Here is a 27,977-nt window from a genome sequence, read left to right on the forward strand (position 1 = left end):
GTTATTAATAGTCAAACTTAACTAGATCAGCTGAGCCCGAGTCATCGACCCATGATGACAGTCGCTTACAGTGACTCATAACGTCTTAAACATATGAAATAGCCGTTTTTGGAGGTGGACCGTTGTCTGTATTGGCCAATGGCCTATGATAAAAATAAAATTGCAAATTAAATTAACTTTTTATTGCCTGGATCAAGGCAGGGTTTGATTATATCAACATGTGGAGGGTGGATTGTTCCTCCTTTGCCTATTAGGCTAAGTCATATTATAGCCATAGAAATAGCTCGTGCTATTTTGAGGGAGAACTATAAACCATATAAACAGGAGGAGTCTTTCGGAAAGGATTACGTGACGTATGTGACGTTGTCCAAAGACAGCGCCCACTGCGTCTCGGTTACACCACGCGCTCACGCCTCTCCGTCAGATGAAGATGGCGTAAATCCGGAAAGCTGAAAGCTCTACTGGCTGGAAAACTTACGGGAAATCAACTCTGTCGGGTCTAAATGCGCGTGTGGGGACTGAGACAGCGGACACTCGACTCCGAGCTGGGATATGCGTATTTCATGAAAGGTCGCTTCCAGCTAAAGACACGAGTGGATAATCTGGCACTGGCCAGGTTTGACAGTTTATTGACCCAGCCCCATCTCTGCGGGCTGTGCTTGGACTAAACGCGAGTAATGTGTATAAATGACTGCGGGTCGCGCTGCTGCGTCTGTTTCTGCGCGTTATCAACACCATGACTCCGTGAACTGTTGCTCAATATTTGTGGTGATTCAGCTGTCAGCTTTTAGCGTCCTTTCCCAAGACCCAAAGACAGCGCCGTTTACATTGTTATTCACGCACTTCTCTCCGAAGAAATGTCAGATAATCAAAGCTGGAACTCGTCTGGCTCAGAGGAGGACTTGGATCACCGAGAGGAGCTGGGCCATACGGCCGCTATAGGAGAGTTCAGCGGTGTCCTCAGTAAGGTAAGAGCCCGTCCTGCACTACAGAGCAGCCCAGCATCTCTCATATAACCCACATGGAAGCTTTTGGAAAGCTTGTGTTGTTTTCCCAAAATACTTAAGAGATTGTACGCTGACCTGCTACTGCAGCAAGTTCTTAGATTAGAAAGCCTCTTCCACGAGCTCACCTGCTCAACCATACTAATCTGTGGAACACATCATCACTATCAGGATTAATGAGCAATGCTTGTGTACAATGTTAAAAACAAATACATAGGCCTATTAATAATACAAGTTTGTATTTTTGTTTTGTTTTGGTTAATTAGAGTTTTGTATTTGTTTTTCCTCCAGTGGACAAACTACATCCATGGCTGGCAGGACCGTTGGATAGTGCTGAAAAATAACACCCTGAGTTACTACAAGTCCCAAGATGAAACCGAGTACGGCTGCCGGGGTTCCCTCTGCCTTAGCAAAGCTATTATTACTGTAAGTACTATTTCAGTACAGTACTTTCTTCAGTTGTTTGAAGGGGTTGCAGAGTAATCACTTGTTTTGTTAGTGCAGCTAGCAGCAATAATCCTTCTTTATACAAACAACACAGGCTTACTGTGGCTTGTGGCTCATTCAATAATAACGTGACATTGTTTTTCTGAACACGTCACACAAACCATATCCAAAACATTCAAGTATGAACTGTGGAGGTTAAATCAAAACGCATGGTCAGAGCACTTACACTTAGCAAATCTTTCACAAACACATGATTGAGTCCCAACTATTACTCCATAGTAACTTCTTTATCAGGTCATGTGTTTTAAAGAAGCTCATCTACGTAAGAGAGGATGGATAACTTGACTCCCGTACACTCACTCTTTTTGTTTTTTTGGGCTTTTATTGCTTGCTACGTTTTGGTCACACTGACCTTCATCAGGCCTAAATACCTACATTCAGTGCAACATGCTCACTCATGGCTAATGCTATTTATTTATCTCTTAATAAATGACCCCATTTATTTATTATCCAAATGTAGAGTCAGCTGGATCCAAAAATGAGGCAGTAGTGACAAGGAGAATCCGCACAGCAGTCGGAGCTCCTAAAGTCTTATTCACCATGTCAGAAAAGTTGTGCCCTTCATCAGACATGTCAGGGGGGAGACATTTTCCCAGATCTACCTGTGCCAGTCACTTATGTGTGCACGTAAGAGGAACGAGATCGACCAACAGTGAGTGGGGAAAAGTGTCTGTGTTTAAGCAAAGAGCCGCATTAAATGAATCATATGACAATCTCTTCATTGATCATTGATTAGATCACAATAGATAATGCCCAGCTCCAGGATGTACCACATGCAAGTCACATAGGCCTACCGAGCAAGATATAGTTAAAACTATGCTGAGCAATAAGAAAAAATATAGACCATGTACTCATGTGCATGGGAGCAATCCACAAATACGTATTTAGTATTTACTGTCTCAAAGGGAAATTTGTGTATCCGAGGGTATCCTTATTGTGATAACTTTAACTGTGGTTGTTCAATTCCCATGAACATTAGTACAGCGGTGTGTTTATACATGTTTTTAAACATATCTGAATTTCAGTTCCGATCAATTTTAACGGTGTGAGAGGTTTCGTATCCTCTGGGAGTACTTTGAAAATTTGTGACCACATAGACTTCCATTATAATAATATTATAATCATTTTCTTTGACCTCCCATCTCTAAATCAAGGTGGCATTTATTTTACCTGCAATTTCTCGTTTTCATCTAAACCCTTTAAGTAAAAAATAAAGTCTTTATAATTGTTTTTTTGTGGACCTGTACAATCAATTTGCCATTGACTTCGATTATGGTTTCATATTGTGACCTTCCTTCTCTTAATGTGGGCCAGTCACACTGATAGCAGCAGTAGTAAAGTTATTGTAATGTATTTTTCTGACCAAAAATCTAATCTAAAGGATTAATGATTTACGGTAATATATGAAAGCACAACGTCAATTAAAAGAAAAGAAAACCTTTTTTTGAACTCAATATTTGAAAATTCTATGCCCGTGTAAAGCATCAAAATACAAAATTTGTGCAAAACGTTCCCAAAGGTGGCATTAATTTAACACTGCATAAGGGCTGATTATTTTCAGTGTTGGGGAGAATGCAATTTCATGCATTATTCATTCACTCCATATGCTGTGCTGGTAAGCTACACATGTAGCCACAGCTGCCCTAGGGATAGACTAATGGAAGCAAGACTGCATATCTGCGCCATCGGCCCCTCCGACCACAACCACTCACTCACGCACTACAGTCACCCAGGCTTCCTGGTGTTCCCAAGCGGTCTCCCATCCAAGTACCGACCAGGCCCTTCCTGCTGATCCTCTGAGGTCTGACGGGATCGGGCAGAGCAAAGGTGTTAAGGCCCCGAATACAATATGATAACATGGTATTATTAAAAAACAAGTAGCTACTCTGGTTGGACTGCCTGTTGGGAACTGATTTACCGCTAATTAGGAACATAAAAAAACACTTTGCAAATGCAGCACAGCAGATCACACACATGGTGAGTTGTTGGATGAACCTGAAATAAAATGTTAGTGTTAGTGTCTACATGAGTATGTTCTTAATACGTGTATTTCATTACTGCTCAACACAGGTTATTTGTGTGATGTTTTAACATGGCAGCCAATTCCTTCCCCATTTAGGGAAATAAAATGTTTCTACAATGAAATCAATGCTGCTATTTAGTACTTTTTGTTTCTGTTTGTTTTTCAGGCTCATGAGTTTGACGAGTGCCGGCTTGACATCACTGTGAACGACAGTGTGTGGTACATGAGAGCACAAGACCCAGAGCACAGAGCACAATGGATCGAATCCATCGAGCTTCATCGAGTGAGTCACATAGAGCAAAAATATGTGTTCGATCGGGGTCTTGAGGGTGTGTTCATAATGTGTGTGTTTCCATTAGAGTATCAGAGAAGGGAAGAGGGACAAGGGAGCAGTCCAGGGAGCTGTACTCATCCCTCCAAACCTGGTACGTGGATTATTAAACGTGTAGCACCCGAGCAAGTGTATTTGCCCACACGCTCATTGCTTTACCGTTGGTGCATGGTGGCCATTTTACAATGGGGTCTAGTCTTTTGTAGACAAAGTACTTAATTACACTTAATGCAGGATATTAGTGATGTGCAGTAGGGATCATTTCTGTCTTAAAGTTATTTTCTCAGGTATTCATTTAAAATGTAAACATTAGTAAAAACAAAAAAAGAATAATAATAATAATTTTTGGAGGCACAGGAGTTGGCACCTGAGAGTGAGCCTCTGTGTAAGCACCCAAGTAGCTGCTAGAGCAGATGTGACCAGTGCCACACCAGGAGATCCGCCCCGGCTGGTGTGACAATAAGGGCAGATCTCTGTGGACATTGGAGTGACTACAAGCTAAAACTCTCATAATTGTGATATTCTGTAACTGTTTTGCAATATTTTACTTAACCGTTTCATTAAATGTATTTATTTATGGTCAATATGTGTCTAAGCAACACTTAAGTTAAATACTTAACTTAAATACTAAATCAAGACCAAAACAAAGGTAAAATGGAAGGAAATTATGACGAAATCATGATGAAACTGAACTTTTGGCACATTTTTGGGTAACTTGTAAGTTACACTCATTGTGGCTTCTTGCAACATGAATATTGTGTTACTCCGTTAACGATAATGTGGAGATATACTAATTGTGTAGCCCTTGTCAAATCACTGGCTTTATCCAACACAGCCCCACAGGAGAGACGCAGCCTTATAAAAGGGAACACACCTACTCCGTCTGTCTAAAGCCAAAACACAGGCAGCTCATTCGACGTTTAGGAAATCCCCTGTGCTCCCCTCACTGCTCTCTGTCAGGCAGAGCGACCATGAGTCACCCCCACCCACAGTTAGTCACAGCTGACGGCTTTTCCTCTTGGTGCATTCTTTTCTCCTCACGTGTTGTGTTGTGTGTCTCCAAGGCAATATAACACTGCTCCAAATTCAACTGGTGTTTTAGGAAAAATCTAACGGCACAATTTTGTTGAGCCAAACAGTTTCCACTTGTAAGCAGACACTATAATGATAATGATTTATTATTATTATTAAGGCTTGCACTTGTTAAAGCCTGTGTTATCAAGTTTGTCAAAGCGCCGCACTGTAGTCATTACTCATTCATGCCATACTTCTTGGTGGTAAGCTACTATTGTAGCCACAGCCGCCCTGGGGTAGACATGACGGAAGCGAGGCTTCCAACATGTGCCATCGGCCTCTCCGACCACGACAACCACTAACTCGCACAGGCACACTCTATTGTACATGTTTTTAATAGTAGGGAAAACCGGAGTACTACGCAGACACGTAGAGAACATGAACCACACAGTAAGGCCTCCTCTGGCCCGGGATCAAACCTGTGGCCTAACCCCTGCGCCACCATGCCGTCGCACTAGAGTAAATCCTACTAATGAAGCCGGATTTTCACAATGTGGTGGCAAGATTATGCTGTCTGCTGGGTAAGTAGGGTAGTAGTTTGCGGTGCTGCTGATGATGGCTGTCTAAGTAACTATTGGTTACTGACCTACAGTAACCTCAAATAAAAATAAAACCGCATGGATGCACTGCCCTCTTGTGGTTCAAAATGGTATTGCTCTTCCAACTGCTACTGTATGTGTGTGTGTTTTTTAGGGGAAATATTTAGCAGTTAAAAGTCATGTCACAGTCACACGCTAATTATTGTTGTGCACATTTTGACATTTTGATTTTACGAAGCTGATCAAGCTTTGTTCACTTGTATCAGGCTGATTCTGGCTATGGCTCAGAGTCCAGTTTGCGCAGACATGGATCCATGATGTCCCTGACCTCAGCCACAAGTGGATTCTCTGCCACCTCCACCTCCTCTTTCAAGGTATTTCCATCAAACCCAACAATCTGAGACGTGTAACTACGAAATCAGCCTCAATTTAATCTCCGGCGCTCCTGTGCTATTATTGCTTCAGAAAGGACACAGTCTGCGGGAGAAACTGGCGGAGATGGAGACATTCAGAGACATCTTGTGCCGACAGGTCGACACACTTCAGAAGCACTTTGACAGCTGTGCCGACGCAGTGTCCAAAGATGAGCTGGAAAGAGATCAAAGTAAGATTTACATGCTGCACTTATTGAAGCTAAGATTTCAGATACTGTATTGTAATTGCCGTAAGATACACACTGTTCTGACTTTATGAATGACTCTCAATCCTACTATTATGTATGTATCTTTGTTTGATATGTTTAAAGCTTGCAGCTTGTGTATAAGCTTCTTTTAGCCTCAGCAAGTCTTAACTTAATGTATGCCCATGACCGCACTACTGTGTGGCTAACCCCAGTGAATGAAGTAGGTCTTTTGTTCTCTTCACCTCCCTCTTTGTGCTTCTGACTCCTTCACATTCTGAAGATGAAACCAGACCTTTGTCATTTGGACCCGCTCGGCTGCTAATGGCTCACTGTGCCATAGTGACACAGTAGTCGTCTGTGGTTTCATGTTTTGTTTCTGTTTCTTTCTCTTTTTTTACTTAAGTTTAATCAATTAACTTTGTTGTCTTTTTTAGTTGTGGACGATGATGACGAGGATTTCCCCAGCTCTCGGACAGATGGTGAGTTTTACCACCACCACAACAACAGCAGCAGTAGAGAAAAGCGTAAGTCACTGTCCTGTAGATCCTCAAATATGCTTACTGTAATTATTTCTAAATTCATGCTTTTGTTTTTCAGTGTTCCAAAGTCTGAGCCCAAAGGAAATCAATGGCATAGATTTTAAAGGGGAGGCTATCACCTTCAAGGCCACCACAGCTGGGATCCTGTCCACATTGTCGCACTGTATTGACCTCATGGTGAAGAGAGAGGATAGCTGGCAAAAAAGATTGGACAAGGTGCTTCAATTGAATGCATGTAAAACAGTGGGTCAATTACACTGTTGGTGATTTCGAGCTGCACAAGGAATGAAAATTCTGTATTTCCTGATATATATTTTTTCATTCTTAGGAGATGGAGAGGAGGCGAAGAATAGAGGAGGGTTATCTATCGGCCCTGAATGAGTTGAAGAAAAAGTCTCACTTTGGGGGACCAGACTTTGAGGTAAAGTCGTCGATTGATCGGTCAGAACACTTTGAGGTCTACTCAATCTAAAGTTAAGTCTTCACTTTTTAGGAAGGTCCTAACAGCCTTATCAACGAGGAGGAATTTTTTGATGCAGTTGAAGCCGCTCTTGATCGACAAGACAAAATTGAAGAGCAGGTATGCGATTATGTTGATGCTTTAAGAATGTACAGATGTACTGTACAGAATAGAATACTGTTTCTGGAAAAAAAACGTTTTTATTTTTTACAGACGGAGAAGACGAGGACACAGAGACACAGCCCTGTCCCTGGAAACATCTACCCAAGCTCTGGTTCCCACAGATTCTCAGACAAGGTTGTTACATCGATGAAAATCGAACCTCCCGTTAACCATTTTCACTCTCCCACCTTTTATCTGTTCCTCCCAGTGTTTTCTTCTGTTCACATCTCCTTCCTTAGTTGCCTCTCATCCTTATCATTGGCCATTACTTGTCGCCCCTTCTGTAGAACCCTACCCAGCCCTCCCCTGCCCTGGTAATCAGGGCTATTCCCCATGACGTCCACAGATTCAGCACAGAGGTAACCTAATGCTGAGACATGACTTCCTCTGTGCTTACTTTGCTTATGCAGTACTTTTTATACAATATTTGGCTGGAATACTAGTGGAAGAGCATGGCTTGAAGTCTGCATTGACAACATTTTATGAGCATGTGTGAATGAGGGCTCAGATGAGATTCGTTGTTCGTCATTTCTTCTTTTTTTCTTTTTTTTTAATCAAGGTGGACGAGATGGTTCAGAATCACATGATCTACTCCCTGCAAGACGTAGGCGGAGATGCAAACTGGCAGCTCGTAGTAGAAGAAGGAGAGATGAAGGTACCACAACTCATTTTCTGTGTTTTTAAGAACAGTTTCTCCAGTTTCTAATATGCTTTTATTTGTCATTAGGTGTACAGAAGAGAGGTTGAGGAGAACGGGATTGTACTGGACCCTCTGAAGGCCACCCATTCAGTGAAGGGAGTCACTGGGCATGAGGTGTGCCACTATTTCTGGGATACTGCATACCGCAACGATTGGGAGAGTGAGTAACTTGCAGTCGTTAAAAGCGACAATGTGTTTTTAGTTAATGTCTTACTATAAAACATCCATAAAGAGCACGTAAAACACCCACACAGCTAAATGCGAGCTACCATTTTCACATGTCTTGTTTTTTATAGCCACTATTGAAAACTTCAATGTAGTGGAGACATTGTCGAGCAACGCTGTGATCATTTACCAAACGCACAAGGTAAGACTAACTAACTGGTGACAAACTGTGAGCTTTTGAAGGTGACTGTGATGTTTGGGTTGCAGCGGGTCTGGCCAGCGTCACAGCGCGATGTGCTCTATCTTTCCTCCATGAGGAAGATTTTGGCCAACAACGAGAACGACCCTGATACTTGGCTCGTCTGCAACTTCTCAGTGGATCACGATGACGCACAGGTGACTTTATTTGGTTGTTAATCACAAAATGCATTTCTGATTGTTCATCATTTTTTATATTGTTCTTTTTTGCATGTTAACAGACAACCAGCAGATGTGTTCGTGCCAAAATTAATATTGCCATAATCTGTCAGACCTTGGTCAGTCCACCAGAGGGAGACAAAGAGATTAGCAGAGATAATATCACCTGTAAAATAACATACGTGGCCAACGGTGTGTAAATCAGTTTCTCATTTCTGTGGATTATGTCAATATTTTTTAAACTAATGCCTGTGTCTTTGCAGTAAACCCTGGAGGTTGGGCTCCTGCGTCTGTCCTGAGGGCTGTAGCCAAGAGGGAGTACCCGAAATTCTTAAAACGCTTTACTTCCTATGTTCAGGAAAAAACTGCTGCCAACCCTATATTATTCTGAGAGACACAAATTGAAAATGGTCTGTGCAAAATCGTGGAGGTTGTTTTACAGTACATGGCCCTAGAGAGGCCTTTGATAGAGCTGCATATTTTTACTGCAGCAAATGTATAATCTAAGGAAAACAGAAAATACAGAAAAGATTGATTATTATTTATTTATTATTCAGAGATTTAGTTTACTATAGTAGGAAAACAAACTAAAAATCATTTCATCATCGTCATTATTATTATTATATTATTGATCATAATATATTTGTACTATTTATGCAATAGTACTACGATACAGTCCTGTAGCGTGATGGTCTGAAAGTGTGTTGGATTAATATACAGGGCGTGGGGGCGTGAAATACGGGGTTGGCTGAAGGGTGGTGTGCTGCTAGCTGAATGCAAAGAGCGGTTTTGTTTCTTCCTCTTCTCTTCTTTACAGCCTCATGTTCTTCCTTCAGCATTTTCAAGCTCTTGCTGGACACACCACAAACTTTATTCCCCTGTGAGTTAATGTAAATGAACTACGCCTCCTCGCCGCACTGCTCAAACATTTCTGCTTAGGGCACCAAAATGGCTTGCAGCGGCCCTGGCCCGAACGTCTAGCCTACAGCCTGCATTTAGAAACAAAAGATCGGGCTCATAAAGTACAATTTTCAGCTTTCAGTTTGAAGCTAAAGCTCTTGCACGGCATATATGTTACATTTATAGCTGGGATGCCACTTAAGACCTGTTTATTTGCTGAGAATAGATACAACATGTAAAAAAAAGTTATTTCTAAATCCCATGTAATCGTATTGCCGATGGCTTGAACTCAGTTCCAACACATTTTATTCATATTTGGTTTATACATTTCATCAAATGTCATGTGAAACCGTTTATAGTTTCAAAGGCCATATCGCCTTTGCTCTGCCCCAGCCCGTCAGGTCTCGAAGGCGAAGCGGGGAAGGGCCTGGTTGATACTTGGATGGGAGACCATTTAGTAACACCAGGAAGCCTGAGTGGATGTAGTGAGTGGTGGGTGGTGGTCGGAGGGGCCGATGGTGCAGATTGACAGCCCGCTTCCGTCAGTCTACCCCAGGGCAGCTGTGACTCCAATAGTAGTTTACCACCACCGAGTATGGAGTGAATGAATAATGCAATGTAAGGTGTGTTTGTAAAGCGTCGATTATTATCATTATTAGTTTAATGTAAAATGAAAGTCCAGAGGGTTTCATCAAGCAATGCACCCTATGACGTGGGACTTGAGCTTCATCCCTCTAATGAAGCAACCTTTGGCTGGTTCTGCTGACGGAGGGGTGTGTAACGTTCTTGTACATTCATGCTGTTTTGAATGTTCTTCCTAATGTATAGGTTTTTGTAGCACTGTCACATATAATTCAAAATTAATTATTTGGTAAACTATGCCCAGATGTCTTATGGAAATAAAAATCACTTACTGTATGTTCAATTTATTTTGTAGCAAAGAACCTCAGGCTAAAATCTACTGCTTTAAATTAAAAGACTGAATAAAGTAACTTAATATATAACTTGCATATATACATTTTCTGTATCTGCAATAGTGACTACAACACAAAAACTTTGTTGTTGGTGGGTCATGAATCTTAGAACTCACGCTGGAATAGTTAAGAGCTTGTACAAATGTGCAGGGGATGAAGGGGCTTGACACCCATATGAAACCTCTGCTGCCGATAGTTTTCAGTTTGGGGGTTTATTGGTAACACAGTAACTGCATTTGCATTGCATGTATGGATTTACCAGTGCTGCTGATGTTGAACTTCAAAATAAGTTTAACATCACAAAGCCGATCAGTGATTCCTACATGGCAATTCACTTTATGATTATCACCAGAGGAATATTTAAAATCAGTGATTTAACTTTTTGCACACTTTACATCAGAATAAACATGTTCAATATTTATCAAGTATTCCAACTTCTATGTTTTTTTTACAATAATTTCTCCAGTGGTTGAAAATGTTGATGCTGGATTGTTTATTTTGAACATCAATGTATAGATAATGTTGTGATTATTGAAATATGAAGTTGACTCATATAGAAATAAGTTGTATTAAACTTTTGAAATCTTGCAACTGATTAGTCACAGACACAATATTTAAAGATAACGTATGTAAAATGTATTTGTACATAGTTGAATATGTTCAAAGCAATACCACTTTCTAGGTCAATAATTATCAGGTCAAATTAGAGTTTTTGCCAAATAACACAGTAACATTTTATTAAACTTGCATTATTCTTCAAAGGCACAATATCACAAACTCTTTGCAAGTCTAAATATTACAGGATCATACTCTGCTGTCTTGCGCATGTTGAACCTTGTAGTTTGCAGTCAATGTTTAAAACAAATGACATTATTTGTATGGCTTTAGTTTTCTATGTCAACAGTAATGACACACCTTGCCTGTAACTGGCAAATTCACAAACCATTTGTATCAGAAGAGAAATGCACAACTGTGTATATGGTCATCAATGACCTTCTCAAATAAATACGACTTATGTTACTTTTAACATTTCAAAATGACCAAACAAGAACTGTTGGAATGCCTCCAAAAACCATTTCCAAAACACATTTTTGGCAAAGATTGAACACAGAGCTTTCCTGTCTAAAACATCAGGCATCGTGGAAATATAAAGTGGGTGGCAACGTATTAAATGTGTATTGCTAGTTTGAATAGAACCAATGTCACATTAAATAATTATTTTCTTAAAAAGTCAAAGCAACACACAAATAACTGCAATGTTCACTTTTAAGGATCCAGGGTTCCCAAACACAGAGAAGGTCTTTTGAATTAGTTCTTAAAATGTCTTTCAGGTCGAGGTCAAGATGGACCATCATCAGGTTTTGTCACTGAACTTTTGTCACACTGCATTCCCGATAAATTTGTCGTAGACCTAAGACAAAACAAAATAGTTAAGGAAGGTTACACTAAAAAATAACTGTAAAAACACAAAGTTTAAAATAGTCTCACCTATTGTGAGTCATATGGCTTTTAACAAGATGTCCCGCTGCCAGAGCAGCCATAAGTGAGAGCTCCCCTGCGAGGACACTGGCACAGACTACACGAGCAAGCTGCCGGCCATTTTCCCCAGGATGGTTTGGACTGGTCCCTTGGACACCGAGCATCTAAAATAGTGAATGTATAAATACGTGCTTAACACAGGAGCACAGTGAAAAAAATCTTACTTTACATTCTTCACATACCTCGAGACAAGCTTTTTGTGGAGGCAAATTGGTGCCCCCTCCCACAGTACCCAGCTCAATACTCGGCATTGTGCAAGTGATGTACAGATCCTCTCCTTCAGGTCCAGCAGACTCCATCTGTGTTATACAATTAGAACTACCCACAGTTTGAGCAGGGTCCTAAAACAAAAGAATAAATAGGATTAACTTGAATTGCCCCAGGCCATTGAAGGTTTGTTACAATATGTAGTGACTGACCTGTCCACATGCAATGTAGATAGCCGTAACAATATTGGCAGCGTGTGCATTAAAACCTCCTATGCTGCCAGCCATGGCTGAGCCCACCAAATTCTTATTAATATTCAACTCAACCAGTGCAGCAGTATTGCTCTTGAGTACCTACACATACATACAAGGCATGTTAGAGTCTTATTATGCTGTTAAAAGTGAAAAAAAGACAAACTAAAATGAGTTTACCTCTCTGACAACCTTTCCTGGAATGGTAGCTTCACACACCACAGACTTGCCCCGTCCCAGAATCCAGTTGAGGGCAGCAGGTTTCTTGTCAGTGCAATAATTTCCGCTCACTGACAGCACCTCCATGTCTGGGAAATACTGCTTTAGCCTTTGCAAAGCGTGCTCAGTCCCCTGGGGAACAAATGGTAGCTTTAGTCGATGACCAACCTTGAACGTTTCTCATATGCACCACTTAAACCACACCTTCGAGAGCATGTTCATGCCCATGGCATCTCCTGTCTGAGACTGGAAACGAATGTACAGATTTCTTCCAGCTAAACCCACAAACAACTTCTTTAAGCGCCCATATCTACAACATGTAAACATATTAAATTAGCATGTGCCATAACAACAATCAATATTTATATTCATTAAAATCTGCTCCGCAAACCTGCTGGTCTCATCAAAAGCTTCTTGGAGAATACAGAAACCTTCAACACTCTCAAGCCAGAGTTTTGCCTCTGCAGCACGGCAGGCTGATGGTAGGCGGACTACTGGACCCCTAGTCATGTTGTCAGCCAGTATCCTGCTGCGACAACCTCCACTCAGCTAAAGAGAGATACCACAGTACAATAGTTAGGCACACAAAATAGAGAACTAGACTTGAAGCCCTGCATAAAGCTCACATGGCTTCTAACTCTGTATCAATGACACATACCGAGAGTGCTCGACATCCTCGATTGGCACTGGCCACAAGACAGCCCTCAGTGGTTGCCAGGGGAACGTGAAACTGTTTATCATCCAAGAGAAGAGGACCTGCAACTCCGACAGGAACTGGCATGTACCCAATGACATTTTCACAGGAATTTCCCATCACCTGTACGTTAATTACAAAAGACATAATGACATACCACACAGTTGTCGACCGTAAGAATGTGTAGATTTTCATGCTGACAATACCTTTGAGTAATCATAGTTTTTGTAAGGCAGGTGTGCTAAGGCAGAAGCAGACGGTAGTTTGGATGACAGCAGCGCTCTCCTGATGGCCACTCCTCTTTGAGGATTCTCTAGGACCGTTTCTAACTTATAGCTATGTATTTTGTGTGAAGAGACCAGATTCATTATTTCTAAATCACTGAGACATCTAGGACCACGCTGTAAAGCAAGAAGCAATGTGTTGATTGTGCCATCAACCTCTACACAGCAAAAAAAAGATATATTCCTTTATTGAAGTAACTTACCAAGGAGTCAAAAAGGATAGACACACATTCCTCCAGTGTCCGGGGATCTAATTCAGAATGCAAATCTTCAAGCTCCAAGCAACTGTTCTTTGAGGTCTGTGGAAAGTCCGGTTGCACTAGAAAATTCAGAGAAAGATGCATGAAAAATGTATTAATGTTTTCCACATTACCGTTGTGAATATGGTTACTACCGTGCTACAAAAACTACCTGCAGCAGATGAAGAAGTTTGGCACTTTAATGAGTCCTGACTGGCCTGCAGGTCCCTTTGAACAGGACCATTTCTTATACAACACTCATCTTCTTTCCATTGCTTATGAAGTGTCGGGGAGCTCAGGCTCTTGAGTGACAGAGATGACTCTGCCTCCGTTTGTTCAAAGAAAACATATTTGACAGCAAGAAGCAGCGCTAGACTCAGCGTTATTACTTGCTCTAGATCCATACTGAAAGACAAAATGTGAGCATGATAAACATCCGATAGTTAGCACTACTTGTACCACTTTTAAGTCTACGTCTGTCTTTGTAGTGTTTCACCTTGTGAGTTTAAAGGGCCATGAGGTACCACCAGGGTGCAGTGAGTCGGAGATGGTTCCCTCAACCGTGCGATTATGTCCCTGGTTCTCTGACGCAAGTCTTGTATGCGCATGAACAAGGGCCAAGCCAAGAGACTTGAAAAGATACAAGTGTTTTAGAAACTATCACACAAACTCTTATTCAATATAAAGGAAGTTAATAATGAACCTTGCAACCAAATTATGATGGTCAGAAGAGTTCTACAGGAGATTCAAATCAGATAAAAGCTCAGTCATTCCCAAATTAAAGGGACTCTACAGAGTTTAAAAATGTTAAAGAGGGGGTATTATGCTTTTTTCAATCACATAGCACCAGTCTATATCACACTACAATGATGACGAAACCTTCTGTTGGTTTGTAAATGCAGTAAATTAAAATAACTGCCTTGTATAAAATTGCTCTCTCAAAATGACTGTAGTGAATGTCTTGAAATAGGCCTCTGTCTCTTTAAGAACCTCTGACCCTTTCAGACACGCCCCCTCCACACGCTGTCTGTGGCATCAGTGGGGAGGGGGTTCTGCTGAGGAGCAGTGGTTGGTTACTCGGCTGGTAACGAAAGCTCGGAGGCGTCTCCAGGAGGTGGGGGCGTTCCTAGGAGGACTCAGGCAAACTTATCCCTAAAATGGCTGCCATCAGAGTTTTTACAGATTACTCAAAAATACGTGAATGTGCCAAGACTTCAGGCATGTTTCTAATGAGGGAATGACACAATAACATGATGTAAAGCTTGAAAAAGTCGATTTTGCATAATACCCCCCCTTTAAAACAAGTTCCAACCATGTCCTAATGTGTAGAATGAGCTCAGACCTGTTCCCCACAACTGCCTCTAAAATCCTGCACTGTCACTCAAAAAGGTGTTCATTCGGTCCGAAGTGCTGTCATGCACGAGCTTAATATAGAAGGTGCAGTTACGCATAAGGCCAGAGGTGGCAGTAGTGAGTATAAAATGACCAACTTGCATCCATTCCCTTTAAAACAAAATAATCTTATCTTGCTTCAGCCTACTTTCTTTTTGTTCGAGTTCATTACCGTTAAAGATGTAAAGATTGATTGATTCTGTAATAAAAGATGCCTATGTGATTAATAAAAATCACCAAGAGCATTGAACTACGGGTACTACAGGTTTGGAAAAGAAAGGACCAGTATTCCAGCTACAATAGGTAGCGTTCACGATTTAGAATGTGATGATGTCATAATGTCAGGTGGAGGGCGGGGCCAATACAACTCTATGGGAGAAATGCAGTTTTTGGAAGAAATCTCCAAAACGAAAATTGACAAATGTTTTTCCTCTTCAGTATTTGATCGTGATTGGATTCTCAAACCTGTGATATTATATTTATGTCTGAAAGTCTTTTCTATTGGACAACATCATGGTCATGTTTTTGCATATTGTCACCACTTTTTGACATTTTTCAGAGACAATAATTGTACATTAGTTCATATGTGCCGACAGAGGAGACAATGAGCTTTGTGACAGTTTTTGTTTCATGTGGATTCCTCCAGTCACGACTGAGACATGAGCCAAAAAACAAAGACATAAAAATATGCATTTTGTCAGTTACCGCCGTTACCATAGTTACCGTCAGTTGACCTCCACCTCAATGTTAAACTATAGGCTCTTTAGAATGTTGTGATGTCACGTGAACGCTACCTATTGTGTAAAGTAGGGCTGGGCGATATGACGATAAAAACACAATCATGATCTGATCCCTGAGACAATCTGCTTTTTTGCTGATATTTATCATTTTGGGTCATGCCGCACAGTCGTACCATCTCTGTCAGACTCAAATAGTCATAACTGTAGGTCTCAGGCACTGAATGTTTTGGCTTGCATATCAGTATGACGCACAACAGAGGGTATTTATCCCTCTTCATGTGGAAGCAGAGACGGACTTGAATGGCTAGACTAGCATGAAGTCTCGAGTTCATGTCCCCGGTCCCGCGCAGATGGTAAATAAATGTGTCAATTTTTCATCAAAGACTAACACTAAAACTAAATTAAAATATGTTACAATATGTTAGAATATGTTATCATAAATGTATGTAAATTCCCATTCAAAGAAACAAATTAGGTTCTTTCTCACCATTATTATTTTAACCCTCTGGGTAACTGGATTCGGCTTATTGTCTTCCTCTTCGGCCAGCACTCGTGCAAAGTGGCTCAGCTGCCAAATGGGACGACCTTCACGACTTTCCCTGGACAACTGTATAAACAAGATCATTATCGGTTTGTGCAGTTGTATTTTGTTATGTCAGTCATCAGCACATAGATTAAAACATACTGCAAAACTAGTAATTACATTAGTAGCTACTCTCTAAAACCATCTGTATCCACCAGAAATGTAATATATCATGGTATACTCCATTTACCTCCAAGACAAGAGAGACACACGCAGGAAAAAAGGTCATGAAGACAAAATAATTGGCCAGCACTGACATGCAGCCAAAACAGCACATAATTTCTAATTGGGGCACTCCTGCAATATGAAAGATTAAGACCATTATACATTTAGAGGTTTACTGTATTGTAATGCAGTGTAATGAAATATCAATTCCTTACCTGACATTGTACCAATTCCAATAACCAAACATTCAACCAACGCATCTAATGTGAAGGTTGGCCCCAGAATGCCCATGCCTTTAGAAATGTTCTCCCTCACCTCCTCCTAAAATCAGCAAAGTACATTTATAACACTATACATCATTATATTAGCCTACAGATAATGGAGACAAGACTGTACCTGAGAATCTGAGCTCAAGGCAAATTTGGCCAATGCACAGGCTTTGGAAAGGTCGATGAGCAAGAGGAAGAATGGCAGGGCTTCACTAGAGAAGTCACATGTCAGGTCAGATAGGACAAATCAGTGCAGAGAAAAACCTCCAATTCACATGTATAACATTTAAAAGGGACTGAAATTTGATTCTAATTAAACATACTAAAAATACAATATAATTTAAACCTGATTGTGGAAACATTACAATAAAAACTCTTACTTGAGACCAGTTAGTTCTTTTCCAAATATGTGTACAACCACAGTGCTGAAAACAAAGCTGGAGAATACTGTAAATAACCCTGCAATACCTAAAGAAAGATGCAGGTGACAATTAGGAAGGCAATACTCAATATTTACCAAAAACGAAACACATTTACTAACCCAGTATGTATTTTGATCCCAGCTGACGAAGAGATTTAAATTGAAAATAGATGTAAACAATGGCCGTGCAGCGTGTAATGGTTAGTATAATGATGTTGCTGCTTTGGGTTTTCTAAAGAAGGGAAGACAAAAGTTACAATCTAGTACCTGAACATGTCGTGACGTGGGATTTCAAAGAATTACCTCCTGGAGTTTGGGACAGTCATTCCAGCTGCACATCTGTTTGCTTGTTGTCAGGCTGTTCATTGACATCAAACAGACAGTCAGAGCAAGAGTGCCCACGATCACCTCCCAAGGATGGGAAGCCACGACAAACCCATGAAGTCTGAACAGACGTGTCAGCATGGTTACAGTGTAAATCTGAGGTCACCGATTAGCCTGGGAGGGAGAGGAAACAAAATCATACGTACAACGGCTGTCTCTCTTACATACACATTTTACATAGTGGTTCAGACACAATTCTACATATGTACAGATAAAATACGTCTGGTTTTCCTCATATAATGGAGAAAAGAAGCGTTTGTTAGCATAGCAACTAGGCATACCCGGCACTAGGCAACATTAGCTTCCCGACCCTCCCTAACTGCCTTTGAGAAAAGACATTTAACTTAAGGTAGGTACAACTTAACTGATAATCTCCCTATATAGCACTGTATGTTTTAGACAACAGATACTTACATTTGTCTGAAAATTGGCTTGTTAATTTTAGAAAAACGACAAGAAATGTGTAGCTCGTTACAGTGACATAACCAGCGTTAGCCATCATCTTCTTCTTCTCTCAGCTGACTGGCGGGTCGCGAGCCAAACTGAGGCGCACACCGCCATCTACTGTCTCGAGCGTGTTACTTCACGCCTTTTAGAACGTTAATCTATAATTTCAAGAACATCAGTAGTAGTCACATATATATATTTTTTTTAATGATTGATTTTTTATTCCCCTTTCTCCCTACAGACCTTTAACACTCCAGTCTCTTCCTGCTTTTATCACTGACTTCTCCACACTGTACCACACTCCAAAAGAACATGATCCACACTTTTACTCACATCACACACGCAGCACTTGTCTGAAATACCGTTTTTGATTCTGAATAGAGTAGAATTCAATCGTGTAAATAGGCTACTGAATCTTCTCTTTTACACCTGCCTCTGGAAGGCGTAAGACAATTGCCCTCTTGACAAAACACTGTACTTTGTAATTACTACATCGAATGTGCCTTGACTTGCTATAAACTGTCTTTCAATTTGTAAATGTTTATTAAAAAGCAAAAAAACTTCTTCCAACCTTGACCCACATCAAACATTTTATATAGCGCTTTTCTGGACACTCAAAGACGCTTTACAATGCATTAACCATTCACTCCATACTTGGTGGTGGTAAGCAAGGCCGGATTTATGAAGGGGCTTACAGGGTCTAAGCCCAGGGGCCCGGCAGGTTGAAGGGCCCCCGGGCATAAGGAGAAAAATGTGTGCTCAATGCGGGCTTTAAACTAGTTCCCTCTCTCTTTGCAGACTCCCTCACATTTATCAGATTATTTTTTACCCGAGAATAAACCAGGTCTATGCACCATTAAAATAAGAAAGATCTCTGTGGGAGGTTCCCCAGACCCCCCTTTTAAATGTGTCCCCCCACCAGTCTGGCAGTAGCAAAGGTTCTTCCACATGGGCCCCGGAGCTCAAATTGGGCTCATTATGTTTTTTTAAAGTAGTGCTATGTTTAAGAAGTTACTTCTGCATATTCGAAAAGAAAAAAAATAATTAATTTATCATTTCATTGTAGAGAGAGAAATCCAGCATACAGACATAAAGTAAATGTACAGATGTTGTTACGGTGCTAAATAAATAAATATTAAATAATATAATATAATGAATAATATAATATGAAAAAACTTTAGCCTCGGGGGCCCATTTTATTTAAATACGGCCCTGGTGGTAAGCTACTGTACAACAGACTGTAGACTGACGGAAGCGAGGCAACGTCAGTGATGTTCAAGTTCTTATCAGAGTTCATTTTCCTGTTCACTTTACAGGATTGTGACTGCAGGTGCAGCAAGGACACGAGCAGGCTTCAGTCTGTAGACGATCATTCTGGGGGGACCTGATGTTACGGTATTGACAATATTATTCCCCCTTCTCTGGGACTTTGTTCACACAATCTAGGCTACGTTATAATGTACTGTCGGCCATATCTAAAACAAATAGCACACATTTTAAATCACCAAGTTTAATAATTAACATGGAAATGTTTTCTGCTTCATGTAGGCGTTTGTAGTAGATTCTCAATCAAAGCATCTGAACGACCATCAGCGAAGGAGCAGCTGTAGACAGGACATCATTTTCTTCCAGCACATAAATCAACAGTATTGTACATTGGTGTAACTAATTTGAAATAACAGTGATTAAGTGAATTGACTTTTGGGTATCTTTTGTTGTTTTGTTTTTGTAAGTGCCAGGGCGCCACACTGCAATCCTGAAGTCTCTGCTTGTCTTTAAAATTGAAACACTGCTTGGTATTGATCTGTTCAGTAAGTATTTCTTTTTACTCATGATCTTATACATTTGACACTGTTCAGTAAAAAATGCATCAGATCTTACCATTTTAATAAAACCTGTGTTCTTTTTACAACAGAGACGGACAGACTTCTTTTAAGTGCAGCTACGACACATGAGACCGTCAGCCAATGACAAACCTTCTGGAGGGACCTGATGTTATGGACACTATTCATGAACTCAAGTTTCTCACGATCACGATCACGATTGGGGACTTTGTTCACTCAACATGAACTGAGGTATGAAGATACAGTTTAATGAGATCTAAAGAGACAGTTAATCTTCACTTGACAACAAAAGATCTGACCCTGACAAATACTCTTGAGGAATTTAGGATTTAGTTTGTGCAAATGCATTATTTTGGAAATGGTTACATTTCTAGTGTAAATCATTGTATCTTCTCCTATGTTTTAACTGTAATAGTGTCTATTTCAGTGCAGTACCGCTGTTTGCAATACATCGCAATACGTCTTTGTAGTGATACACATATTGTAGTGGAAACCATGTATTGCAATATTTAGATTCACAGCTTTCATGATTTTGACTTGTAGTAAACTTAAAGAAATATTTTTATTCATGTATTTTATTAATTGTACTATTTAATTGATAGTCAAAAAATATGATAAGATCACATTTTATTATTTTTCTCTATAGTTTAGATTTTTAATGAAGATGTTTTATTGACTTATTGCTGAATTATAATAAAATATTCATATATATATATATATATATATATATATATATAAAATTCCATTTGAACATATTTGCGGTGTTAAATAGTAGTGTTTAATTATTGATATATAGTGAGCAACTACTGCAATGTGTGAATGATATTAAGTTTACTTGTTTTTCCTGTTATTGCCACTTAGACAAATTTACTATATTCAAGCTAGCACTACTAGGATGTGTGTAGTCATAATATAGTGTATAAGAAGTGAAAGTGTAAAATGGTGAATCCTATTTAGTTTATCTTATAGAAGAAGATCTTTATTTATATAGCGCCTTTCACAGACATGGTCACAAAGCGCTTTACATGAGACAGTTGTACATTCACTCCGTACTCAGTGGTGGAAAGCTACGTTTGTAGCTTCAGTTTCCCCTCGGGGAGACTGTCAGAAGCGCTTTCGCGACTACACACGTCTGCGCCAACGGACCCTCTGACCACCACCATTCACTCACACACATCATTCATCCTTGCCTATTGTGCATGTTTTTAGTGGTAGGGGAAACCGGAGTGCCCGGAGGAAACCTACGCAGACACGGGGGGAACATGCAAACTCCACACAGAAAGGCCCCGTGCAGGTGGGAATCGAACCCAGACCTTCTAGCTGTGAAGCGAGAGCACTAACCACTGCGCTACCGTGCCATTAGTTCACAATACTTGATGCTGACAGCATAGTTAAATTATGCAGACAAGTGTTTCTGTACAAGTTGCTTCTTGGGCATCCGGTTTCACAGTTTCTACCAAGTAAACTTTACTTATTGCAATTTACTGTATGAGACAAAAATGAGCCACAAAGTCATGTGGTCAAGAGGCTTAATCAGCAAAGCCAAACATTGTAATCAAAAGCAGAAAGAATGAATGCACATTGATTGACATTGTAATCCCATCTGGACGATACGCTTTTATGAAAGTTTGTTAAATAAATCTGGAAATTGAAATCAGCAAAACGTGGGGAATAAAGAATATTGAGCTCACAAAATGAACTTTGAACAGAATCGAAACGAAAATGTCAAAACTGGCAGTGCAAAGTTTACAGTCACAGTGCAGGTGATACTGATTAAAGAGACACTGATACAAAGGTTATTGCACATGGTTTTGCACTGTATAATTAATGAAGTAGAGTTGTTTCCTCAGGAGGGCTTTGGAGTTGTGGGACCAGACCCGGTTATTGTGGAGGTGAACACCCAAACTGTCTACCGACCCACATAGAAACATTCCCAAATCAAGTGTACTAATGCCTGCCTCTAGCTGTTAAAGGTTGGTAATTCTGGAGCTTGCCTTGAGGCAACCCAACCCAGGTTCAGTCGTAATTGTTGTGCCTGTTCCAAACCACAAGAGCACATGTTACAAACTTTACAGCCATTGTGGCTTTGTGCTAGATATTTTACCTACCTTGCATGTGTGAATGTAGTGTGTGATTGAGTGGACGGTGGGGCTGATGGTGCAGCCACACTTCCTTTAGTAGATAGATAGATAGATAGATAGATAGATAGATAGATAGATAGATAGATAGATAGATAGATAGATAGATAGATAGATAGATAGATAGATAGATAGATAGATAGATAGATAGATAGATAGATAGATAGATAGATAGATAGATAGATAGATAGATAGATAGATAGATAGATAGATAGATAGATAGATAGATAGATAGATAGATAGATAGATAGATAGATAGATAGATAGATAGATAGATAGATAGATAGATAGATAGATAGATAGATACTGTCCCACTGCTGTTTAATCTTTACATGGACGATCTTTCTGTACAGCTCAATAACTGTAACGCTATGAAAAGCTATAGAATGATTGTGAGAACCAAGGATGGCAGGTCTCTAACATTCCCGGAGTTCACCCTGTGTGGCAGTGTTTTTAACATCACAGATGAGATGAAGTATTTGGGTCATTATATCTGTAGTGATCTTACTGATGACCGGGACATGCACAGGCAGGTGTGTAAACTGTATGGTCAATCGAACATGTTGGTCAGGAAGTTATATATGTGTTCTGCAGATGTCAAAGTTAATCTGTTTAAAGCTTTTTGTTCTCCTCTGTGCACTGCACAGCTGTGGCGAAGTTTTAAAAAGTCCAGCTTGCAGAGGCTCACAGTTGCATATAATGACTCTATGAGGCTGCTGTTAAAGATGCCCAGACACTGTAGTGCGAGTCAGATGTTTGCTGACTGTGGAGTACACTCTTGTCCTGCTGCACTTCATCATTGTATTTTCCATTTATGTGTAGACTGAGCAACTCTCAGAATGCCATTATACGGACTCTGGTGTGTCCTGAGATCAGCTCAATGAGATTCACGTCAAAAATGTGGAATCATTGGCTCTCGTGTCTTTATGTGAGTGGCAGCTAGAGAATTGCTGGTACCTTGTTTTGTTGCTGCAATTATCTGCAGTATTTTCAAATTTTTCTTTTCAAAACATAAATATGGATCATGTGTTCTCACTTGTGTCCTTAATAAAGATTGAATGAATTTCTAAACACAGGTTATCTGAACGCTAAAGGCCCTACCTAACAATTCACTCGGCGCTCGAACGGGGCAGGCCCAGGAAACGGCACCATATAATTTTTGGTCTCCCACATATATAGGAATTGTGATGTTCACGAAGAGAAAGAGATGAGTGGAACTTGGGTCAAGGTCATCAGGTCCATCCTGTTTCCTTATATGGAGTTATGAGCACTATTCTATATACTATACACACTCGCCATAACACACTTTTATGATTTTATGAGTTAAGCTCCTCATTTAGTTTCAGGATGAACAAAGGAGTTCCTCAATCAAGCGTGGCACACAGCACTGCCGCCCTGATGGTAACAGCACATCAAAGAACATGGCTGAGGTGATGTTCTTAGCCAATGTGTGTTATAGGACGTGCCTAAGTGGCCTCGCACTGTCCATCCAGGGGCGGTCCTACAATCTTTGAGCAGATTTTAATCTAGTGTCTCAGTCCAGATTTGGCAGTGACAGAGAGACAGCTGTACCACACAGCGTTACACAGTACTGCAGGACACTGAGAATCAGAGGGGAAGAACAGAAGCAGCACCTGACGAGAGGCTCCAAAACACCGCGGGCGGCTGTGGCTACCATAGTAGCTTACCACGACTGAGTATGAAATACGTATATGCAGAGCTGAAAAGGCATGTGCATGAAAGGCTGCCTACAAATGTGGCTCAGTTACACCAGTTCTGTTTGGAGGAATGGAGCAAAATTCCTGCCAACTATTGTGAGAAGCTTGTGGAAGAAAATTATATTTCTCATTATTCTGCAATTTAGCATAATAAATAGAATTTCTTTTTTTAAATTCAATTTGACATAAAAAATAAATGAAAAAAAGTTTGTTTGTTCTGGTTTCATGTCAGACAGTGAGAAATGTATTTTACAGATGCCTGGTGTGCGCTGTTTTCCCACACAATGGAAAAAGTCTAAAATAATTCCTATTTCAAAAAATAAAAAAAATGGGAATTTAATGTCCCAAATAGCAGGCCCATGATTATATATGTTCTAGGTAAGATAGTGGAGACCGTAATATGTGAACAGATCTACAGATATGTTGTTGATTACAGTAAGATTACAGTAAGATTTTCCGTAAGCATTGAATAAGACGTTAGTTGTTGTGTGCGCTGACGGCTCTACAAAAGTATTCTTCTAATTCTAATGTAAATAAAATGGAAAAGGAGTTGAGAGCTGCTCTTAAATGAGTAAACACAGACTAAATACTAATACTAATAATAATACTAATACTAGCTAATAATGAGAACAGAAAACGCCGCAATGGAACAAGTGCAACAGGTGAGCCTTCTGGGAGTCACAGTGGATCACCTCATGTTGATCAAATAAACCGACAAGGTCATCCAGAATGGAGCCAAGAGGGATTCATCTAATTTGCATGTTAGAAAAAAAATGTAATCCCTAAAATCTATGGTATGGTTTGATGAGTATTTAGACATCTTGTCATGTATTACCTTTACTATGTGTTGTTTGTTTTAATGCATGCTATTTTATTTTTGTAAATGAAATGCCTTTGATCCTGGACCCCAGGAAAAATAGCAACCACTATGGGGTAAATACGAATATCCTGTATTTGCTGAGGCCTCCTTTATACTCATTATAGGTAGCCTTTTGCAATATATATATATATATCCCACATCAAGTGCCTAAAGGACAATGCTCCCAAAAGTATATTGACAGCGGCGGACTGAGACTAAAAGACTGCCCTGGACTCTGACCAGCCTGACCCAAATGAGCGCAAATGCAACGCTTCAACAAAGACATATTTTAACCTTTTACCACTCGCCTTAACCAAGTGCATTTTCTCCAGTTTGGCTTTACCCAAACCTAAAAGCTTCTAAACTGAAGAGCAAATGAAATCTTTGAAATCTAAGATTTACAAAGGTGATTATAACTTTTTGTGACATTTTTGCCGCATTTTTGTCATGTTTTTGTTGCTTTTTCATCGCTGTTTTAATTGCTTTGTTGTTTTGTTTTCATTGCGTTTTCGTCACATGTTTGTTCATTTTTTGTCACGTTTTTGTTGGTTTTTCTTAGCTATTTTCATCGCTCTTCGCCACGTTTTTGTGGTGCTTTTCTGGCACATTTTTATTCCGTTTTCATCCTCGTTTGCGTGGCTATTTTGTTGCTTTTCTTTTAAGCTTTTGGATTTGAGTAAAGCTCGGTTAAGGCGGGGGGTAAGAGGAGAAAATTGAGAGGCCAGTCCAGTGACCACAGAACCAGTGGCCCTTCTGTGCACTTCCAGATTGGACATATGGCCAGTCCGCCCATGTATTTTGATATGGGAAGATGATGTGTTATTATTTGAATGTGCAGAACAACAACAACAAAAGATGTTCGCCTGGTCTGTGGCCTTGTGTATGTAAGAGAATTCCACCTTGTACAATGAAAAAGCTACTTGAGCTGATCTTCCCACGCCCTTTAAACAGGTTGCAATTACTGATTTAATAAAATAAGATAAACTTTATTGTCCCACAGGGATCCATTCTGCAACCAAAATCAGTGCACATAGACAGCGATCATAAATAAATGTAAACATAAAGGCATGACACATTCAATAAAGAAGAGTCCATGATACAGTGAAGTTATGATGCACGTTTTTGTGTCGCAAAGCTATGACAACATACAGTGACATGATAGATAAGGCTACTTAATATAATATATGGAACTTTTTATGTCTAAAAAGAATAGGGGTGGGTCAAGAAAGAAATCCAATGTTAACAAACATAATATTGAATTTGAGAGAATGACGCACACAAGATGAGATTTTGACTTAATCTTAATAATAGATAAATATACATTTTGTTCATATGTTTCCTATGTATTGAGACAAATAAAATTGCAACTTATATGTAAACACTTTGATAGTAATAGTAGTTCACAACACAACTAGGATATACAGTAGCAGTGTTATGAACAGGTTAATGTTGGAAATATAAACAGCGGAGATATTGACTTTACTGAACCGTTTGCGAAATTGAAAACTTTTTTAAAAGTGCAAACCAATACACTGTACAATGTAATACGTAGCTGTTAACTATGCCTTTAAGCATCTTCACAGTAAACTTGGATGTAGACCAAAAAAAAAACTGGGGGGAGATATAATATTGTGCCTCTCCCCAAAGAGTTGATATTTTGTCCCGAGCAGACACACACTCCTCTCACCATGCGCTTCATGCACTGCTGTCCACGTACACACTGACAAATCGAGCGTGAATCACACCCCACCCCTCGAGCACTCAGCACGCACCTTCCTCGTCATGCACGTCCTGGGCACATATGCAAAAATCAACATTACTTGTCCAGAGTCCAAAAAAGTGTATGGGCGATTGAGAGCTTTGGGACATAGGGCTGAGTGACAGGCATTCAAGCTTCAAAAGTTTAAAGATTTTATGCTGCAAACGGTACAAACAATTGAATCATTTTCATAAACACATTTTTTAAATCAGTTTTAATCAGTCCCGTTCTTAGGTTTCATTTGTTTAAATTCAAATAGATGTTTTATTATATGCACAGTAAAAGAAGTTAGTTTCACAAAAATTGACATAATTTGGAAGAAAATTCCATTTGGTTGTTCAGATCAAGTCAATCACAGCCATGTCATATTTTTCATAGTGTTGCCGTAGCGATGGCCACCAATTATAAGATTTTGATATGCTTTATTTTGTGCATATGGTGATACAAATTCATACAAACTTTACTATAAGGTCAACTAAAACTCAGCATGGACAAAAAAAAATATTATTGCACTGTGTCCAGCAGCGAGAGGGCGTGTCCGAGCTCCCTGCAGGTGATATTTGCATACCAAACAATGAAGAGACATACAACTACAGTGACTTATTACACTGTGTCTCGCTCTCCTTCCTCTTCTTTCTCCTGCAGTGACTTTATTCTCTTGGTCGTTTCTGTCAAATCTGTTGGCCCTCTGGGGGCCCCTGCTGGCTTGGGGGCCCCAGGCCGCTGCCTGCCTTGCCTTATGGCAAGCTCTGCCTCCGGCTTTAAGTTTTAATAAAACATTAAATAAGAATAAGGATAAAATAATGGCCTAAAACACATCAGTTTCAAAGTGAGGAGCTACCAGTCGCTGAATAAACCCGGAGTCTCAGAGCCATAGGCCTAAACACTCTGGTGGACAGTCACAAAGTAAAAAGTACAAACTATAGATATTATTATAGAGCCTGTATCTGTACTTTCTTCTCCACTACATTTTTAAAAGTATTTTATTTTCAAAGTGATCTCTACGATGAACTGGTCCAGTTTAGACTTGGTTTAGTGGTTTAGACCTTGTTTAGACTTTGTTTACTTCCTGATTTTGACCTGACTTATGGTTTGCTCCTTTAGACCTGGTTTGATTCAAATGATTAAAAAAAAAATCCTGCACATTTAAAAAATGTCCTACACATTTTAAAACATACTGTAAAAAATAAATACTTTTACTTTTTACCTATAAAGTACATTTATCATGCATACTTTTATACTTTTAGCTACTTAAGCATAAAACTGTAAATACTGTAAATATATATAAGACTGTAAATATATGTATGTAGACATAAACCTTTTTTCCAAAGGATAACGGTGTAAAGTGTGAAGAAACAAAAGGGGCAGATATTATAAGACCTGTTCTTTTCTGTGCTGACCTGTTTTA

General features: G+C 39.8%; 2 protein-coding genes across 5 annotated transcripts; one reads left to right on the forward strand and one right to left on the reverse strand.

The window, feature by feature from the left end:
* Positions 1-394: 394 nt before the first annotated feature.
* Positions 395-8,975, forward strand: LOC306959821 (ceramide transfer protein-like). Of its 4 annotated transcripts, XM_079552042.1 has the most exons (18): positions 395-968; positions 1,296-1,430; positions 3,701-3,817; positions 3,894-3,959; positions 5,745-5,852; positions 5,944-6,082; positions 6,535-6,624; positions 6,698-6,855; positions 6,968-7,060; positions 7,133-7,219; positions 7,313-7,396; positions 7,549-7,620; positions 7,821-7,916; positions 7,989-8,121; positions 8,258-8,328; positions 8,394-8,522; positions 8,606-8,735; positions 8,807-8,975. In XM_079552042.1, exons 1-18 carry the CDS (start codon positions 858-860, stop codon positions 8,932-8,934), a joined length of 1,947 nt encoding a protein of 648 aa, XP_079408168.1. In that variant the 5' UTR covers positions 395-857; the 3' UTR covers positions 8,935-8,975. The 4 variants fall into 4 exon arrangements, with proteins under 4 accessions (XP_079408168.1, XP_079408169.1, XP_079408170.1 ...); XM_079552043.1 differs by lacking the exon at positions 3,894-3,959; XM_079552044.1 differs by lacking the exon at positions 7,549-7,620 and having other exon boundaries at positions 397-968.
* A 2,150-nt stretch (positions 8,976-11,125) lies between these two features.
* LOC306959318 (3-hydroxy-3-methylglutaryl-coenzyme A reductase-like) lies at positions 11,126-18,317 on the reverse strand. Its single transcript, XM_079551406.1, has 20 exons — positions 18,219-18,317; positions 17,724-17,918; positions 17,541-17,652; positions 17,380-17,467; positions 17,127-17,211; positions 16,946-17,051; positions 16,756-16,862; positions 16,470-16,589; positions 14,347-14,480; positions 14,023-14,255; positions 13,815-13,930; positions 13,534-13,728; positions 13,292-13,450; positions 13,025-13,182; positions 12,838-12,943; positions 12,595-12,765; positions 12,376-12,516; positions 12,139-12,297; positions 11,906-12,060; positions 11,126-11,828 (listed from the first exon to the last, which is right to left on the reverse strand). The coding sequence occupies exons 2-20, from the start codon at positions 17,883-17,885 to the stop codon at positions 11,756-11,758; spliced, it is 2,580 nt and encodes an 859-aa protein (XP_079407532.1). The 5' UTR covers positions 17,886-17,918; positions 18,219-18,317; the 3' UTR covers positions 11,126-11,755.
* Between the last annotated feature and the right edge of the window lie 9,660 nt (positions 18,318-27,977).

The sequence above is a fragment of the Gobius niger genome (assembly GCF_951799975.1).
Source record: "Gobius niger genome assembly, chromosome: 2".
Lineage (NCBI taxonomy): Eukaryota > Metazoa > Chordata > Actinopteri > Gobiiformes > Gobiidae > Gobius > Gobius niger.

Coding starts and splice junctions, on each gene's coding strand:
- LOC306959821 (XM_079552042.1), top strand. CDS start 858: ATGTCAGATAATCAAAGCTGGAACTCGTCTGGCTCAGAGGAGGACTTG. Junction 3,960..5,744: donor TACTCATCCCTCCAAACCTG/GTACGTGGATTA, acceptor CACTTGTATCAG/GCTGATTCTGGCTATGGCTC. Junction 6,625..6,697: donor CAGCAGCAGTAGAGAAAAGC/GTAAGTCACTGT, acceptor TTTGTTTTTCAG/TGTTCCAAAGTCTGAGCCCA.
- LOC306959318 (XM_079551406.1), bottom strand. CDS start 17,885: ATGCTGACACGTCTGTTCAGACTTCATGGGTTTGTCGTGGCTTCCCAT. Junction 17,468..17,540: donor GGGATCAAAATACATACTGG/GTTAGTAAATGT, acceptor ATCTTTCTTTAG/GTATTGCAGGGTTATTTACA. Junction 16,590..16,755: donor GTGTCTCTCTTGTCTTGGAG/GTAAATGGAGTA, acceptor TTGTTTATACAG/TTGTCCAGGGAAAGTCGTGA.